The sequence below is a fragment of the Pituophis catenifer genome, unplaced genomic scaffold (genome assembly GCF_029215685.1).
Source record: "Pituophis catenifer annectens isolate HBS135680 unplaced genomic scaffold, rPitCat1.0.hap2 SCAF_3, whole genome shotgun sequence".
Taxonomy (NCBI): Eukaryota; Metazoa; Chordata; class Lepidosauria; order Squamata; family Colubridae; genus Pituophis; species Pituophis catenifer.
Genome location: NW_027256883.1, coordinates 31,269,878 through 31,289,043, shown reverse-complemented (window position 1 = coordinate 31,289,043; position 19,166 = coordinate 31,269,878). Strand labels below are relative to the sequence as shown.

The 19,166-nt window shown below is 39.1% G+C and overlaps 1 protein-coding gene across 1 annotated transcript in view; it reads right to left on the bottom strand.

Annotated features, from left to right (window-relative positions):
- The window catches only part of CNGB3 (cyclic nucleotide gated channel subunit beta 3), a 54,172-nt gene that overhangs the window by 11,326 nt on the left and 23,680 nt on the right, over positions 1-19,166 (bottom strand). The window contains exons 6-13 of the mRNA XM_070942150.1: positions 15,141-15,191; positions 13,981-14,067; positions 12,702-12,766; positions 11,245-11,367; positions 6,328-6,469; positions 4,687-4,846; positions 4,350-4,447; positions 2,693-2,776 (exon numbers count right to left, since the gene is read on the bottom strand). Of these exons, the coding sequence (XP_070798251.1) occupies positions 2,693-2,776; positions 4,350-4,447; positions 4,687-4,846; positions 6,328-6,469; positions 11,245-11,367; positions 12,702-12,766; positions 13,981-14,067; positions 15,141-15,191 (810 nt within the window). The remainder of the gene's footprint in view (positions 1-2,692; positions 2,777-4,349; positions 4,448-4,686; positions 4,847-6,327; positions 6,470-11,244; positions 11,368-12,701; positions 12,767-13,980; positions 14,068-15,140; positions 15,192-19,166) is intronic.

The window sequence follows — 19,166 nt, the reverse complement described above, 5'->3', positions numbered from 1 at the left end:
TATTTATTTATTTATTTATTTATTTATTTATTTATTTATTTATTTATTTATTACATGTATTTATATGCCGCCATTCTCCCGAAGGACTCAGGGCGGCGAACACAAGTTAAGAAACAAGTACAATAAATTATCTATGGTAAACTATAGGAGTACAGTACCACATTAATTTTCTTGGACAGCCAAGCAACTTTCAGCATCTTTGACCAATTTAGAACTGTTGAACCTAGAAGACATTGTACTGCAATGGACCTAAACTTTTTTTCTATAGGAAGCAGATAGATTTATTCTTCTACTGTAATAGGTACCTGGTTTAGTTAGTATTACTTTGTAACCCATTTTGAGCATGCTTTTGGTGGGTTGGTCTTTATTTTTTTCTTCTGCTAGCCTGTGTTACACATTTAATGTTATAACTTGCTTTCCTGAAGATGCATGTATCTGAGATTTTTTTTTTAAAAAAATTTTTAATTTAATTATAGTAGGGAATGAAGAATTGTTTACAAATGCAGTATTAGGGCTATTATGTCTGGGTTGCAAAAACACGGAAGGCTGTTAGAGATGTGGAAAACTCACTCTTTACTGGTATCTAATATGGACTTTTGCAGGTCAGTTAGGATAACCTAAACAAAACGAAGCTAATGCTTACACTGTAGAAAGAGATGTGAAGCTGGGTAGGGGGTACATTTCATTCTTTTCAGCACTAACTTTTTATGCCGTATGGAAAAATTGGTGGTTCTGAAGCTTAAGATTTGTACCTTGGCTTCAAGTCTAAACATGCATTGTCTAAAGAAATTCTCTGTCTTAAGAAATATGAATTAATTTGATATCCCCCTTTTGGAATTTCTTGTTAACTGGGAAGATTAACCTTCATGGAGCTTATTCTGAGTGAATCAACTTTTTCCTAATAGATGGAAGTCTGCAATAAATATCCATTTAAATTCACCTTTTTTCAATCTTCAAAGCAAGAACAGGAATAACAAAACAAACAAATGAAACAATGCACACTCAAAAGTAAATCAGCATTTTAAGTATTTTCTTAATGATCATTTGCATAATTTTCAAAGGGGAAATCAAGAATAATCAACCAACCAAAGCATCTGCTGTTTCTTGCATATTTACCAGCTCATTTGTGAGCTGATTAGCATTCAAATGAAGCCAATTATACCTGGACAAATAGAACTGAAAATTCTAAGCTTGTGATATATATATATATATATATATATATTCCAATCAAAGTAATTGAGTGTGCTATAAAAGAAAAATAGCATACAACTGGGACATATCTATCATATATATAGTTAGGATGGTCCAGTGCCTTGAATATTCCTTTAGTGCCCAATGGATTTATATGTTTAACATATGTGTTATGCTTTATAAATAGCAGCTATGGAATACCTGTGAATTGGGACTCTACCACGCTGGCTTAGAAATTATATTTTTTTCCTAATATGCTAGCATCCCAGTAAAAATTATCTTCCCAAAGCTGCTATTTGCTCTTGGAAATATGCTTCCATTGGCATCTGTTGAAGCTTCTTTTCTGTGCCAAGCAGGTGAAGAGTAATTTTTCATGGAACCAGAGCCAGAGTTAGGAAACTACTGACATTGAACTACTGAATGCATGAATATCAGCACTGATTATTCTTGGCAGAACACAGCATATCTGTATCTCAATTTTTTTTCAGATGGCAAGTGACAAAGTTTTATAACGCAGCCTCATATGTTCTCCTGGGTATTATGAGCAGGGGTCACCAACCTTTTGGACCTCAGGGACCACTAAGTTCATAATTTTAAATCCTGTGGATCACTAATATGATCTGCCTAATCACTGGCTGGGTGGGCGTGGCTAGGTGGTCATGTGACTGGGTGGTCCTGGCCAACTCACCGCCTCCCCGTCTGGGCTCCTTAAGGCCCAAACAAGAAGCAGTTGTTGGAGCTAAGCAGCCACCACAAGAAAGAGTTGGCAAAACATCTCAGTTCACATTGGATCTGACTGAGAAGGAGCTCAGCAGAAGCACCTCACAGGACTACAAGCATAGGCTTTCCAAGTAGAGAAAAGACTTGCAGGAGTGCAAGGCAAGTACTGGCGCATGGAAGCTCAGCAGGCTGAGATGGTCAGCCAGTTCCAGGCCATGAGGCAGTCCCACTGGAACAAGGTCATCCGGCTCTTCGCCACCAGTGCCACTTCCCTCCAGCTTTCGCCCAAAGCCCCACACCAGGAGGCTGAAGCAGATCCCAAGTCAGAATTTCTGCCCCCCTCCGACCCACACAAAAAGACCTCAAAGGGGGAGACACTCTGCAGCAACACAAACATTCACTGCACGTATCTGACCTAGGCCTTTTGTTTGAGGATCCCTGATTTAGTGCAATATTAAAAATGCAAATAATTTTTCTGCGGACCACCAATTGATGACCGCTGTTATAGAGTATTTATGTGCAAATTGTCCCTTCAATATTTCACTTCCAATGTCATGTGCCAATATATAATTCATATTTAAATACTATACATTCATATTCTTTTTTTAATTATCCTGTAAGTAAAAAAAAATCTATATTTTCTGGACCAAGTAAGAAATCTGAGAACATATGGTGATGATCATGCACTGTATTATATACAGTATATATGGTATGTAATTTTAATATTAATTTTATTCAAAATTCATTTTTGATCTACAGCAGAACAAACAGGTTACATCACCTTTTTGCACACAAAGTCACCAGGTAAATACACAATAGATTTCAATCTCAGCAACATATCGCATATCATTTGGGATTCACATTCCTGTTTAAAAGGAAAGACAAACCAATTTCAGTAATATATTTAAGTGAAACCTTATCAGCAATACTAAACAGTGGGCAGCTTCTGGTGGAAAATTTTGGTGGGCTAATATTTCTGAAGAAGCAAAGAGGCATCATAGTTGAAATTGAATTAATAGAAAATGGATTCATGAAAGAGATGGATTCATAGTTGAATCCAGCACCTGTTGGAAATTGGATTCTGACTGGAATAATCTCCCTGGATCAAACAGAGATTGTGAGATCTCCATGTGCATCCTGGACAGCTGTTCCTCATGGATAAACAGCAGAAACAGAAAGTTCTTGCAGTCAGGGAGCTGAGCTTCTGGCAATGCTGGAATTTCATCTATGCTCACAGTTTTAAAAAAAGATTTAAAGGAGAATTGGAGGAGATGCAAATGGAGTGCTCAGAAGAAACTGCACAAAAAATCACAACAGATGCAATAGGAATTGGACAAAAGATGATAATGAAATTGGTGCCATGTGGATATTGATCTTTTCAAATGTTTGGCCTAATTATGGATTACAAAAGTTTAACATGGAATATAAATGGAGCAAAAGCTCCTCAAAAGAAGAAAAATATAATTGAAAAATTTAAAACTAGATAATTTGTTCATAGGCAACTAATATCAGGGGGGGAAATGCAAAATATTTGGCTTATAAAACTTTGGCTCTCATTTTCTCTGTGTAGAAAAATATAATTTTTTTTTAATGTGATTATGTATGTGGTAACTATTTTATGAGACCCACAAGCAAGTAAAGTATAAAACATTGACAAAAATTTTACTCTTGCAGTTGTTTTTTGTGAGAATCAGACTAAATGATGGAGAACAGCTAGGACACATAGAAGCATTGTTGTCCTGTAATTCCAGGTGTTTGCCGCTATTAGATCAAGTTCAGTCACTACTTCCTTGTGTCTTTCCTATCTTAATCTAAGGCAACATAAAGAAACAGATGTCTATTTATCTAACTGTTGGAAGCACAGACTGGAATGGGAAGAGTTCAAGGAATAACTGCTTGCTATGTGGTACGAGTTAGGCAGGTCTTTCTTTACTGCAATGGCCTCCAACCTTTTGGGGACCAGGGACCAGATCCATGGAGAGAGGTTTTTCCATAGACTGGAGGGGGTGTGGTTTTGTGTGCTGCCTGCATCCCGTGAATGGGGCTTTGCTTGTTTGTGTGACCCAGTTTCTGATATGCCATGGACCAGTGCTGGTCCACAGACTGGGGTTTAGGGACCCCTGCTTTACTGAGTCTTCTGGATGGACCAACATCTTACATGACTCTAGTACCATCAGGGTGATGACTCCATGACTCCAATAACTGCAATATCTCACTCTGATGATCAAATGTGTTTGTAGAACCTTTATGGATTTTTCTTACTAAGCCACTGGTAAGAACTTGATGATTCTCATCAAGCCTGTGGTAATTGCTATAATTTGATTATATCTGTTGTCCTACAAATTGAACATGCTTGTTACAATTGCTTGCTTTACAATAATAATAATAATAATAATCTTGCCAATATTAATTGTTATACTACCCAAAGTTCTACTGACTTTGAACAAATCGACTTTCCGGACAATAGCAAAATTGACATCAGTTGCAATGTCTAGCTGCATTTTTCCAGGCATCTGCTCCAATAATTCTGATTCATCTGCAAGACAAAATGATAAAAGTTGGTTTATGCTATTGGTGTATACTGAAAAATCACACACACACACACCCCCAATGATTTGTAAAATGATGATTCATCATATCATCTGAACTGGATTGTTTAAGTGATATTATTCAGTGAATGTTAGTGCCCACTTTCTATTCCTTTTCAATCAAACCAAATGAAACGGGTATTCCCAAAACAGCAGACTTGGGAATATGAAACATTCTGAATTTTACCTAGCATTCCTTGTGAATCCCACGTATACTCATACCATGTTCGAACACGATTCTGAACAAGCCATGGAATTGTATAAGTATTCATGTAAGCAACTGTGTCGTCCATACAGGCACGATAATAGTTTTGCCCTGCTGTTGCTGCTCCAATAATATCACGCATCTGCAAATATCAGCCATTATCATTACATGTTATCATAGGTTTTTGCTAACTTAAATTTTTAGTTGCAATACAAATTGCTGTCTATGTAGTTTGTATTGGCTTTTCCAAGTTACAGTATTATTTTATATTGGAATATATTTTAACAGTTTATTAATTCACTAATTGAAAAGAAGGTCATTTAATAAATGGAATAGAGAGATCTGTGATATAATAAATTATTTTCTATTTTAAGTTAGGATTTTCTATTTTGGCAGTATTTATTTCCACCACTTTCCCCTTTTCTTTTTGGATTTTAACCTGAAATCTGCACTCGAAGCATATGCACTGCAAGTAAGAGCTCTTTTTCATAACCAAACTAAAATCTTGTTCACCACACTTTGAACTAGCAGAAAACTATACTGGCCTAAAATTCTTTATCTCTTATGATAATAAGGAATAACCATATTCTTTAAAATCCTTATCCTGCCACAGGCATGGTATCAGCCAATTGTGCTGTTTTTATTTATTGTCCACAAGACATCATCCAAGAAAGGCAAGGATCTTAGGAAGGAACTTAAAAGTATTTCAACTGCTTTTAGAAGAGACAAGAAGCAGTACTACACAACTTTTGTAAAGATATTGAAGATGGAAACAGACCTGGGAAAACAAAGATCTTGGGACTGACAAGGATGTTCAAATCTCAATTTGATATGCTAAGGAATGACAATAAGTATTTTAAAGAAGATCAATGAGAATGGAAGGAATGTACTATTGTAGAGAATCCAACATCCAAGAAAATTTGGAGGATAATCTATATCCTGTTATTTCAGTAACAGAGTTGTCAACGCCTGGAATGCGCTATCTCTGGTTTCTTCCCCAAATCCCCAAAACTTTAACCTTAGACTGTCTACTGTAGACCTCACCCCATTCCTAAGAGGTCTATAAGGGGCGTCCATAAGCGCACCAGCGTGCCTACAGTCCCTGTCCTAATGTTTTCTTTTATTTGTATCCTTTTCATGTATTTATAATTATGTTTACACTTGTATCTGTCATAAAATACATGCTTGATAAAATAAAATAAAATAAAATAAAATAAATAAAATAAAGTAAAATAAAATAAAATAAAATAAAATAAAATAAAAATAAATAAATAAATAAATAAATAAATAAATAAATAAATAAATAAATAAATAAATAAATAAAAATATCAGGGGTATCAAACTCATGTTGTCACAGTGACATCACATGACGTATCAGGACTTCCCTCCCCTTCGTTAAACTGAGCATGACCAGTGAGTGACACATCCAGCCTGCGGGCTCGGAGTTTGACAGCCCTAGAACAGAATAACAGAGTTGGAAGGGACCTTGGAGGTCTTCTAGTCCAACCACTAGAAGATGTTCAGTCTGCACTGTGGTCATTACCAAGTTGGCAGGCTACAGGAATTGATGGAATATCTATAGAAATATGGCAAACACAGTAACTCAATAATGTTTTTGTTTACCTGGCCAATCAAACTGGAAAATACAAAGACACCTGAGAAATAATTTGTAAGATGAAAAGTTATTTCAAACAAAGTGACTGGTTCTGGTAGTCCACCAATTGTAATCAAAGTGCAAACAGCCCAGTAGTAACATCTTAGATACCTGTAGATATAAAACAATTACTGATATCATTATTTTTCTACAGATGGTTGTACTGATTATTAATGTTCAGAATAAGGAATAATTCCTTTTTTCTAAAGCAGTTAAACATGGGAATAATAATTAGGTAATGAAGCACAGAGATTTTCACCACTATTTTGTCTAGCTAAAGAGTAAATAAGAAATTGTGTGCCCTATAAGAGTAGCTGTCTAGTTGTATAGTATACAACCAATAGTGTAGATATGTTCTAGTCAGTTACATGGATCAAGGATTTTTTGTAGATCAGAATCTAAATAGACCAAGACAAGAAAGGACTAAGATATTATGACTAGATTTATTAATCAAACTATCATCTCCAAGGCATCAGTGGCGACATCAATGGTGAGATGTGAGCAAGAATGAATGCAGCCTGGATGCGTTGGCGAGAACTCACCAATGTGTTATGTGACTGACAAATGCCAACCCATCTTAAATCTAAGATTTACAAGACAATTAACTGCCCTGTTGTACTGTATGTCACTGAATGCTGGGCAGCAACAAGAGGGACCGAAAGCTATCTCCATGCCATGGAAATGTGAATGCTCCATTGGATATCGGGCAACTCCCTTCTTGACCACATCACAAATGACACCATTTGAGAACATTTTGGTATAGCGCCAATGATAGAGAAGATGAGAGAAGGCCGACTCCACTGGTATGGACATGTCCAGAGAGCAGCACCTTCCACCTTGGCCAAGACTGCCTACCAACTAGAAGTCAATGGCCGGTGACCTGGCAGGCATCGAAAACAGAGATGGCAAGACACCATCAACAAAGATATGTAAGCCATGGGCCTGTGCCCTGGAGACACAGCTGACCGTGCAAAGTGGCGCTCAATGATCCTAAAGCTGCAGAAATATGCTAGGAAGATTTATAAATCAAACTAAGCCATGCTTTCAAATTGGCTTCTAAGCTGTGCTTCCAGATTTGTTTCCAAATCAACCTGCGTTCTTCTGGATAAGATCTTAGGAAATTGCCCAAGTCACACTGTGACTGAGCTCACACACATACAAAGTTTGTTTTAATCATAGCTTGTTAAATCAATACTGCAACATGCTAAACCATAAACTTTAAGTTTACAAATCATACTGAGTTCACATTATCAAAGAAACTATGTTATTGGTTTGTGTGCTGTGTGAATGTAGCCAATGCGATTGCCATCTTTAAATACCTGCAGAATAGCCAAGTAAACAATGGAGCAATGTGTATGTAACAGAAAATGTATATCACACTCTGCTTACAGTATTGGTTGACTGAATTTAATGTTTTTGTTCCTGGAAAAGCAGATGGAAAGAATGAGACAAAACAATAAACAATAGAAAAAACGCCCTGTTTGTGTAGCACGAAATACAGTGGTCCTGTCTGTGTGATAAACTAGCCAATAGGGCAGGTGCTTTGTCAGAGAAGACACAACTCCTGCTTCCCACAAGATAATTTTCTAATAGAAGGGACCTAGACCATGTTATCCCTGCTAGATGTGATAGGATGAACAAAAACTATGAGGCAGGTGGTCCTGCAAATACCTGAACCCTCTGCTGTGTGGAGCTTTATATGTTACATGTATGTTATAGCCAGCATCTTGAATTGCACCCAGACGCTCACTGGTAACCACTGTAGCTCAAGGGTCAGAGGTACCATGTGGGTGTGTAGCAAAGTGCCCAAACTTCCTACTAGGGGTGAAATCCAGCAGGTTCTAACAGGTTCTGGAGAACCGATAGCGGAAATTTTGAGTAGTTTGGAGAACCAGCAAATACCACCTCTGGCTGGCTCCAGAGTGGGGTGGAATGGAGATTTTACAATATCCTTCCCCCAAGAGGGGAGGGAATGGAGATTTTGCAGTATCCTTCCCCTGCCACACCTACCAAGCCATGCCCACAGAACCAGTAGGGAAAAAAATGGATTTCACCCCTGCTTCCTACCCTGCTGCATTCTGGACTAATTGAAGCTTAAAGAGCAACCATAGTGATCAAGTCAGCTAGTGACTAATACATGAGTTATTGGGAGTAGGGCCTCCCAATAAAGAAACAGAATTTAATTTAATTTAATAATTTAATTTAATTTAATTTAATTCCACTCATCTCACAAATGTGACTATATGAGTTTATATTGTGTATTTTACACATTCCACAATGTGTAAAATACACAATATAAAAATAAAAATACATACCATCTGAGCATCACAAAAACAACTGCCGACAAAGATAAGAGACAGGCTACATTGCACACTCAGGCTCCAGGCCTGGATATAAAGCCTAGGTTTGGGGGCCTTGTAACAAGCCAATAGGATCAGGGCAGTGGTGGGTTGCTCCTGGTACGCATCGGTTCGCAAGAAGCGGTAATAAAAATTTGTAGTAGTTCGGAGAACCAGTAATAACATTGGCTGGCCACGCCCCTGAACTGGTCCCCAGCCCAGTCACCGCTCACTTACCCCGCCCACCTCATCAGAGGCTTTTTTTTTTAACTTTTAAAAGCATTTTTTCTACAACCTCTTCGGCCAAAAAAATGCTTTTAAAAGTAAAAAGAAAAAGCCTCTAATGATTGCGCGGCTCAGCTGGGATCGTCAGAGGCTTTTAAAAGCATTTTTTCTACAACGTCTTCAGCTGAAGAGGTTGTAGAAAAAAAATGCCTTTAAAAGCCTCTGGAGATCCCAGCTGAGTTGCCTGATCGTCAGAGGCTTCTAAAAGCATTTTTTTCTGCAACCTCTTAAGGTTGTAGAAAAAATGCTTTTAAAAGTTAAAAAAAAAAAGTTGGCCACACCTACCTAGTCACATTACCCCCACAAGCCACGCCCACAAAATAAGCCACGCCCACAGAACCAGTAGTAAAAATATTTAGAACCCACCCCTGGATCAGGGCTAGTCTAATCTCAAGTGGCATGGTGTTCCATAAGGTAGGCATAATGGCAGAAATGTTCTCTTCCAAGCCCTGTCAGATGACACTCCTTAGTCAATAGGACCTGCCAATCTAGTTTGTTTTATTGTGTTTTATTGTGGCTGTGCACCGCCCTGAGTCCCTCGGGAGAAGGGCGGTATAAAAATGGTATAAAAATTTAAATAATAAATAAATAAATAATAAATAGTTTGTAGAAAAGTTCTCTAGTCATATCTATTACCTGATAAATTAGAAGCAGATGTGAATGCAGAAAGACCCCCCAAATTATATACCTGTGTGTTTGAGGAGTTACTACCCAATTCAGAGATAAAAATAGCAAATCTCTGAATCCAGGGACTTCAGAATTATACTCTGGATACTTTCTCTGGATCCAGTAGTTATAGACTTCCCCAGGTTGCAATCTTGCATTTCTAATTGTGCTTTACTTCTCACTTCCCCATTCTCCCTTACATTAGGGGTGGGCTGCTGGGGGTTCACAGGGGTTCGGGAGAACCTCTAGCTAAGATTCTGTGCAGTTCGGAGAACCCCCAAATCCCACTCCTGGCTGGCCCTGCCCCGCCCCCCCTGCCCCCCCAGGAGTCCCCACACAGCCTGTTTTGGATGCAGGTAAGTGTAGGGCGCGCGTGGAGGCTTGGGGAGGGCAAAAACCGGGGCTACCGGAAGTTTGGGAAGGCTGGAAACAGGCCCGTTTCCGGCCTCCAGAGGGCCTCCGGAGCCGAGGGAGGGCAAAAACGCCTCCCCCCCCACTGTGGTGCAGAAAGCCGACTAGGCCATGCCCACCATGTCCACGCCTACCCAGCAACTGGGCAGAGAATCCCCCTTGCTAAAATTTTTGAAGCCCACCCTTACATTCCTGTGAAATGAGTTTCCTGAAACTAAGGAAGTGTTTATCTGAGCTATTTGCTCCCTTCCTCAGATTGTTTTGGGCTTGAGTCATGCTGCTCACTGTGTAGCTTTGAGAATGGATCTTGCTTATCTCTCTCAAAGTCATCTCCTTTATGCTCTACAAAATGGCACCCTGTATGCTTATATTACTTGAGTGTTCCCACAGGGTGTTGTACCAGCATGATTTCTAAGCTCTCCAATTCTTCACTTGTGGGCTCTGCATTTTGCGTGCTTTTACTGAATTTTCAGAATAGTTTGATCTGCTGCAGATGTCTGACATTCGTAGACAGTAGGACACAGGGCTTGAGATTTAAGCTGTCTTTGGACATAGTAACTATTCACTTTCTTAGAAATACTGTATATACTTCAGAGCACGTTATCCTCACTTCATCCCACACACCCATTTGTTTTCCTTCTGTGAATTTATGTATGATATGGCACCTCTTCCCTAGTCACTTCAAGCAGTCAATTACAATAAATACTGTAAATAAATACTATCTTCCACAGGAGATTATCTTTTTTAAAAGAAAATGTTTGCATACTGTATGACCTTCACCGTAAGTAAAGAAATGGTGGAATTAGATCTTATGTAGCCTCTTAAAAGGAAAGATATTGTCTCTTATGATCTGAATGATGCATTATTTATTGCAGTTGGACTTCTTAGATCTTTTCCAAGTGGTAATTTTCTTATCGCTCAAGATTTCTGTACACAATGAGTCAGTTTAATTTATGAAGTCACATGATGGCTAAATGATTGAGGAAAAAGATGAAACCATTAAAGAAATAATTAACATTCACTGATAAAATGAACCGCATGGTAACATTCACTATACCAGTCTTCCATATAATAAGCACATTTTACTGCTATTAAAACTGGAGCTAAAGGTTACCAGTGGAAACACTTATGAATGTTAAGCATTTAATTAAGATTACAGGGGAAATGTAACACAAAACCACTTGCATGTTTCCTTCGCCATCATATACCCATTTGGTGCTACCAAGTCCTTGATAGGTTGAAACCCAGTAATATAAGCATGCATTAATATGCAAGATAAACAACAGGTATCCAATAGTTCGAATGACCCTGTGAAAGAAAGAAAGACCCAACGTTTATGTAAGTTCTGATATGTATTTTTTTTCTGGGTTTGCTTTTTCTTAGGAAATTTTGATTTTGGTCAATACCAACACTGATACCCACCCAATATTAACAGGACAAAAAAAAAAAGCTGCTAATCTATTTTACTCTTTTGAAATTCAATCCTTATTTAACTGGTCCAGGGACACCAGTGAATTATGTTTTCCGAAGGATAACACAGCTGACTAATTAAATTTACATTGGATATTTGGAAATAAACATTTATTTAGTGGAAACTGGTGATGTTAAAATCAGAAATACCCAGACTAGAGAGAATTGAAATACAACATACTCTAGCTGCCTCCCAAGAACATTGTTTCTTGAAAGGCAGTCTGGTCAGATGGTTAAGGCACCGGGCTAGAAAGTGGGAAACTGATGAGTTCAAATCCTGCCTTAGCCATGAAAGCTGGATGTCTTTGGGCCAGTCATTCTGTCTCCACCCAACACAATTCACAGGCTTGTGGGGAAAATAGGAGAAGACTGAGGTGGTTTCTGCTTTTTGCTATTTGTAAAAATAATAAAGGTGGGATACAAATAAATACATTAGATAAATTATCAAGCCCCACGTGGTTGGCAAATTCAAGCAGAAACACTGATTTCAAAAAGGCATATTTAATGTCCTAGTCAGAGCAAAAACATAATCTTGAAGACTGAAAGAATTACCTACCCAGACAGATTTACAGTAAGTCAATTAAGGCAGAGTCTCTTTGAAACACTTTCTTCCCATACTCCTAAAGCTAACCTGTGTTGCTGCTTTTCAGTCAAAACTACCTTGACTGTTTTTACAATATCTGGAGTAGTCTATCACAGCAAGCAAAATTCTAACAAGGATCTTTTGGCACAGATATGTGGGAAGAAAAATTCAATAATTAATACATACAGACACATCTCTAATGAACAATAAATCCTTTTGTTGTGTGAAGTAACACACAACAGTCTCTATCTAGCAAAGTTTCGTCTGAGAGTCTTATGACTAGCCAAGCCCAGGTATGAAACCTGATAGATTTTGCTAAGTATTGTAGATTCCATTACATCACACCAGGACTTAATTCTGCTAAGATAAATATTGTTCATTTAAATGTCAAAATGTAGATTTCCCACAAGACTCTAGACTTTATAACATGTTCCATGTGACTGCATGAATTTATCCATCACGGATTGCAGATAAAGTTGCAGAAAACTATAGAAAACTGCATCTTCCTCCTTGTCCTCATCATTCCAAAATATTAAAATATTTCTGATGACTATATTTCGTGGGATACTATAACATCAGTAATACATACCTGTAGATGTATGCTTTATCCATTATTGCCTCTAACTTGTCATTGAATTCAAAGAATGTGAGATGCTGAATATAAAACAAGAAAAAGTAAAACCAGCTCTATAATGCATTTTTGTCATAAATTGCCTACTTGTTCCCTTTTTTATAGGGGAGGTGATGATTTTTCTTTCCTAATAGCAAATCAGTATTTTTGACAGTGTAATGTATTCAGTTAACCGAACTTTCTTGACAAAGTTTTGCTGATTATATTTATTCATTACTTGATTTCTATATAATTAGCTTTTTGAAAGAGAGATAATTGTCTAGATAACTTCTTTTTAAACTTTGCAAATTAAAGGGCAAATTTAATCCATTAATTTGAAATTAAATTAGATAAACAGATCATGAGTCAGGTCACCTCTCACCCCAAAAAGTACAAAGAGACTAAAAATCATGAATAAGTATTTAATTTGCAGCATTTACATAATGAAATCATCTTACATATATAAATTTGCCCTTGACCTCTTCTGTGGATGCCCATGCCTATCTTTCCTGTTGCTTTTTAAAGATTTATTTATCCATTTATTTTTAAAGGAAACCGATATATTGCAGTCACAGCTATTATACTTTACAGGAATAGTGCTGGGACCCACAAGCATTCTAAGAAAGTAAAAATAGTAAGTGGTTATATCCACATGCATCTTCATTCCCTCCTCAAAACACAATCAGGCAAACAATGAAAATCAAAGATAAATAGATTTGTAGAAAGCATTCTGGGACAGAAATTTCTCAGCAGCAATTTTGTAAATAGGCAGTTCCTAAAGAGAATAAAATATGGTCCGCATTCCAATGTACCAATTAGCCTAAAGTAGTGTTTTTCAACCTTTTCAAATGTAAGATATATGGACTTCAACTCCCAGAATTCCCTAGTTGGTCCACACCTCTTAAAGCTGCCAGGGTTGAAAAACTCTAATTTAAAAAGAATGTATAAGTGTAAATCTAACTGAACACAGTGAGACCTATTTTTAGATAAACTTGTATACAATTACATTAATGTTAATTCATAAAATAAATATCTCCTAGTGTCCAAAGTTTAGTGTATAAACTTTTAAAATTCATTTAGAACTGAAAGAAATGAATGAACTTTTTTTTCTCAAAGAAAAATATTTAAAATGTATAGTTAGAAAGTGTGTGGCATGTTTTTATTTTGAATCCATCTCATCCCCAGTGTGATCAATGAACCCTAAGGAATATGAGTTTTATCCCAGGATTAAGAGTAATAATAGATAATCTCTTCTTACCTTCAATATCCTGTTTACTCTAAATATTGTATTGATTCCAAATATAACGTATAAAACATCAAATGGAATTACTGAAAATAAATCAAGCTGGTGAAGCAAACAATTCAGTTAGTCTTTCTTAAATTAATATTAATTTGATACTTATATTAAAAGTTACTCAAAGTTAATTTGGCTTATTGAGTTCTGAATATTTGTCAGAAAGGTGTCTAATTGAGAAGCAAAGTAAGAAGAATAAATTATTCTCATTATTCCTTGTTTCTACTGAAAATAATTCATAATTTTACACAGATGGGGGCTTCTAGTTTTTGACCTCTAATCTAGATGGTTGCTAAGAAAACAAACACATCAATAATGATGTTGTGATGTGTTCCTCTTTGCAAGATGATGACAGAAACATGGGATAATCTATGTTTATAATGTTTTAATTTACTGGTTTATTTTATTCATTTGTAAAGTTTAGATACTTCCCATCTCACCTTCACCGAGTGAGGTTATTTTTCCAGCCTATGGTTAAAATTTGGCAAAGTATTCTGGATGTTTTTAATCTATTCCATTTCTAGAGATCCATGACAGAATAAGGGACTTCTGCATTATATTTAACTCCCATGCTTCCCACAGATATTTCTTAAACTGGTTTCAGAAATTTCAGTCTGTATTGCAAACTGGCATTGGGCCCAGGCTGATACCAAGTCTAGACTATGGCCACTACTTGGCCATAACTTTACTTTCACTCACGCAAGAAATACAAGCCTCACTGACTGTCTCCTCTATGGACTGTTTCCCCAGTGACTGCCTTTCCATTTAGGGACTGTTCCCTCCTCACCACTCCTATGTCTTTCCTTTGTTTTCCTTTGGAAATTAAGTAGGTTCCCAGAATGCCAAAATAGAAATCAGTTGATTCTCAAAATATTTTGAATTCTTTTTCCAGCCAATAATTGTTTCATTATTTGTAAACTGTTGGTTTAAGTATTTTATTTATTTATATATTTTTGTTTTAGTCTGTGTATTCATATATAGGGCACTGATTCCTGACTTTTTAAAAATTCAGATTATCAAAATTTGTGAAAAACTATTATTATTGATTGCCATGTTGAAAAAAAAAGAGATATAATAATAACAATACCATACCCAAGCATACCCAATTTACTCATTTTACTTACCCGAAATTTTAATGAATTCCGGTAGGATTTCTTTATTTCTACTTTATCTGTCTAAAAGTAGAAACAGAAAGAGGAGACAGTCACAGTTCAAAAAATTCAATAATATATGAGAATTAGTACGTGGTATAGGTTCACATCATAATCACTTGCAAAATATATTTATATTATTTAAAAACTCCAAAGTTATTCATCTAAAGAATATAGTGCACCCCATGCATAGAAATTTACTAGAGGTACTCTCAAAAGTTTATGGTAGCACAGTGGTTAAAATGCATTACTGCAGGCTAACTCACTACTCACTCCAGGAGTTTGATTCTGAACAGCTCAAGGTTGACTCAGCCTTCCATCCTTCTGAGGTTGTTAAAATGAGGACCCAGATTGTTTGGGAGCAATATGTTGATTCTGTAAACTGCTTAGCGAGGGGTGTAAAACACTATAAAATGGTATATAAGTCTAAGTGCTATTGCTATATTGCAGCCCAACAATCAACTACATCTTAGCTCAGTCGAAAACAATGGATCTTAAATTACAAGTAGTCCTTGACTTACAACATTATTATTATTATTATTATTTATTATTTATTCGATTTGTATACCGCCCTACTCCCGAAGGACTCAGGGCGGTGAACAGCCAAACAATAAAATAACATAGACATAAAAAATTTAAAAACCAGATAAAATCAAATTAAATTATTTTGGCCCAGACAGATTAAAACACCCCAATAATTTAAAAACAGATTAAAATTTACATATTTAAAAGGGAAGAGATTAGGCCAAGCCCGCCTGTTGGAATAAAAAGGTCTTCACAGCGCGGCGGAAGGTGCGCAGATCCGGGATCCTCCGTATCTCCGGGGGGAGCTCATTCCAGACGGTAGGTGCCCCCACAGAGAAGGCTCTCCCCCTAGGGGTCGCCAGCCGACACTGTTTGGCTGACGGCACCCGGAGGAGTCCCTCTCTATGAGAGCGAACTGGCCGGTGGGAGGCTATTGGTGGTAGTAGGCGGTCCCGTAGATAACCAGGTCCTAAGCCATGGAGCGCTTTAAAGGTGGTAACCAAAACCTTGAAGCGCACCCGGAAGACCACCGGGAGCCAGTGCAGCTCGCGCAGGAGAGGTGTCACATGGGAGCGCCACGTCGCTCCCATTACCACCCGCGCGGCCGCACTCTGCGCCAGTTGGAGCCTCCGGGTGCTCCTCAAGGGGAGCCCCATGTAGAGAGCATTGCAATAGTCCAGGCGGGAGGTGACGAGGGCATGAGTGACCGTGCGTAACGAGTCCCGATCCAGAAAGGGACGCAACTGGCGAATCAGGCGAACCTGATGAAAAATCCTCCCGGTCACGGCCGTCAAGTGCTCTTCTAAAGACAGCCGTGAATCCAGGAGGACGCCCAAGTTGCGAGCCCTCTCCGTGGGGGCCAATGATTCGCCCCCAATAGTCAGTGATGGCGTCAACTGCCTATATCGGGACGTCGGAAACCACAGCCACTCGGTCTTGGATGGGTTGAGCCTGAGCCTGTTCCTCCCCATCCAGATCCGTACGGCCTCCAGGCACCGGGACATCACTTCAAGGGCATCGTTGGGGTGATCCGGGGTGGAGATGTACAGCTGGGTGTCGTCAGCGTACTGATGGTACTCCACCCCGAAACCACGGATGATCTCGCCCAGCGGCTTCACATAAATGTTGAACAGGAGAGGCGAGAGGACCGACCCTTGCGGCACCCCACATATGAGGGGCCTCGGGGTCGACCTCTGTCCCCCTGTCAACACAGACTGCGACCGGTCAGAGAGAAAGGAGGAGAACCACCGCAACACAGTGCCTCCCACCCCCAACTCTTCCAACCGGTGCAGCATGATACCATGGTCGATGGTATCAAAAGCCGCTGAGAGATCTAACAGGACCAGGACAGAGGAGCACCCCCTGTCCCGAGCCCTCCAGAGATCATCAACCAACGCGACCAATGCCGTTTCCGTGCTGTACCCGGGCCTGAAGCCCGACTGGAACGGATCCAGATACGTCGTTTCATCCAGGTGCTGGGGGAGCTGTTGCGCAACCACACTCTCAACAACCTTCGCCACAAAACGAAGGTTGGAGACCGGACGATAATTTACCAACATTGCCGGGTCCAGGGAAGGCTTCTTGAGGAGAGGCCTCACCACCGCCTCTTTCAAGGCGGCAGGAAAGACACCCTCACCCAACGAAGCATTTATAATCCCCTGGAACCAGCCTCGTGTCACCTCCCGAGAAGCCAGCACTAACCAGGAGGGACACGGGTCCAATAAACAGGTGGTCGCGTTCAGTCTACCCAGAATCCTGTCCACGTCCTCAGGGGTCACAGGATCAAACTCATCCCAGATAACATTCTCAAGACCTGCCCCAGTCCCTCCCCCTGAGACTACCCAGTCGGAGTCCAGATCTTCCCGAATCTGAGTGATTTTGTCATACAGATACTGAACAAAATCCTCGGCTCTACCCTCCAAGGGGTCCTCCCGCGCTTCCTGGTGGAGCAGGGAGCGGGTCACCCTAAACAGGGCGGCCGGGCGATTATCTGATGACGCAATAAGAGCAGCAAAATAGTTACATTTCGCTGCTTTTATTGCCACTAGGTAATTCCTAATATGAGATCTTACCAGTGTCCGGTCAGATTCAGAAAGACTGGCCCTCCAACTGCTCTCTAGGCATCTTTTCCGGCGCTTCAACTCCCTCAGCTCCTCAGTGAACCAAGGAGCTAAATGAGATCGGCGCCGGGTCAGAGGCCGCAAAGGCACGACTCGGTCCAGAGCTCCAGCGGCCGCCCTATCCCAGGCGGCCACTAGGTCTCCAGTCGAGGCGTGTGCCAGAGCCTCAGGGAATGGCCCAAGCTCCATCTGGAACCTATCAGGTTCCATCAGGCGCCTGGGGCGGAACCATCTTACCGGCTCCGCCTCCCTGCGGCGGGGTGTAGCGGTTCGAAGGTCGAGTTCATTTAGTGACCATTCAAAGTTACAATGGCACTGAAAAAAGTGACTTTTTCATACTTATGACCGTTGCAGCATCCCCATGATCATGTGATCAAAATTCAGACTCTTGGCAATTGACTCATATTTATGACGGTTGCAGTGTCCCGGGTCATATGATCATCTTTTGTCACTTTCTGACAAGCAAAGTCAATGGGGAAGCCAGATTCACCTCATAAACCATGTTAGTAACTTAACAACTGCAGTGATTCACTTAACAACGGTGGCAGGAAAGATTGTAAAATGGGGCAAAACTCACTTAACAAATTGTCTCACTCAGCAACAGAAATTTTGGGCTCAGTTGTGTTTGTAAGTTGAGGACTACCTGTATTCACAGGGAGTTCATTTGGTTGCTTTATGCGGTCTCAATTTTTCTCTCAGCACTGACCATGTCTAGAACTCCTAAACCTGGTTATAGATTTGAAGGAAACCTTGGAAATTATCAAACTGCCATCTTAAGTTGTCAGTAATCCTGAGAAAATATTGAGACTAAGCCTTTATATTTACAGCATAGATTCCTTCAAATAACAACATTTAGAAATCAGCATATTATTTAAAATACCTAGGAATATAGTGTGATTTCAACTATTATTAAGGCTTTCCCTTGATGCATTACTTGTTCTTAGACTTTGGAAACATCAGAACCTCCTTCCACAGGTACCTAAGTAGGAAACAACTAATTCAATATTGCCTATACTGTTGCTAGGTGTCTTTCAATGTTTTAAGCCTGTCTTTCTCAGCCCTGGAGATACAGGGCATTAAACTGGAGATGTTCTTAAGAATACATGGACTACATCTTCTTAATGATACTTACAGTAGATAACTAGTATACTGAACAGAGAGGAAAAAAAGATCACACTGCTGAAATACTGTTAGAAGAGGGCCTTTTTTCAAAACAATATTTGGAAAACAGACTAGAAGAAGAATAGAAGGGTAGGTAAATAATTTTTTTAGGGAGAATAAAATCTATGATTTTGGATGAGAAATTTTCAGCCTCATTTTAAATCCACACTTTTTTATTTTGGGCTTTGTTATG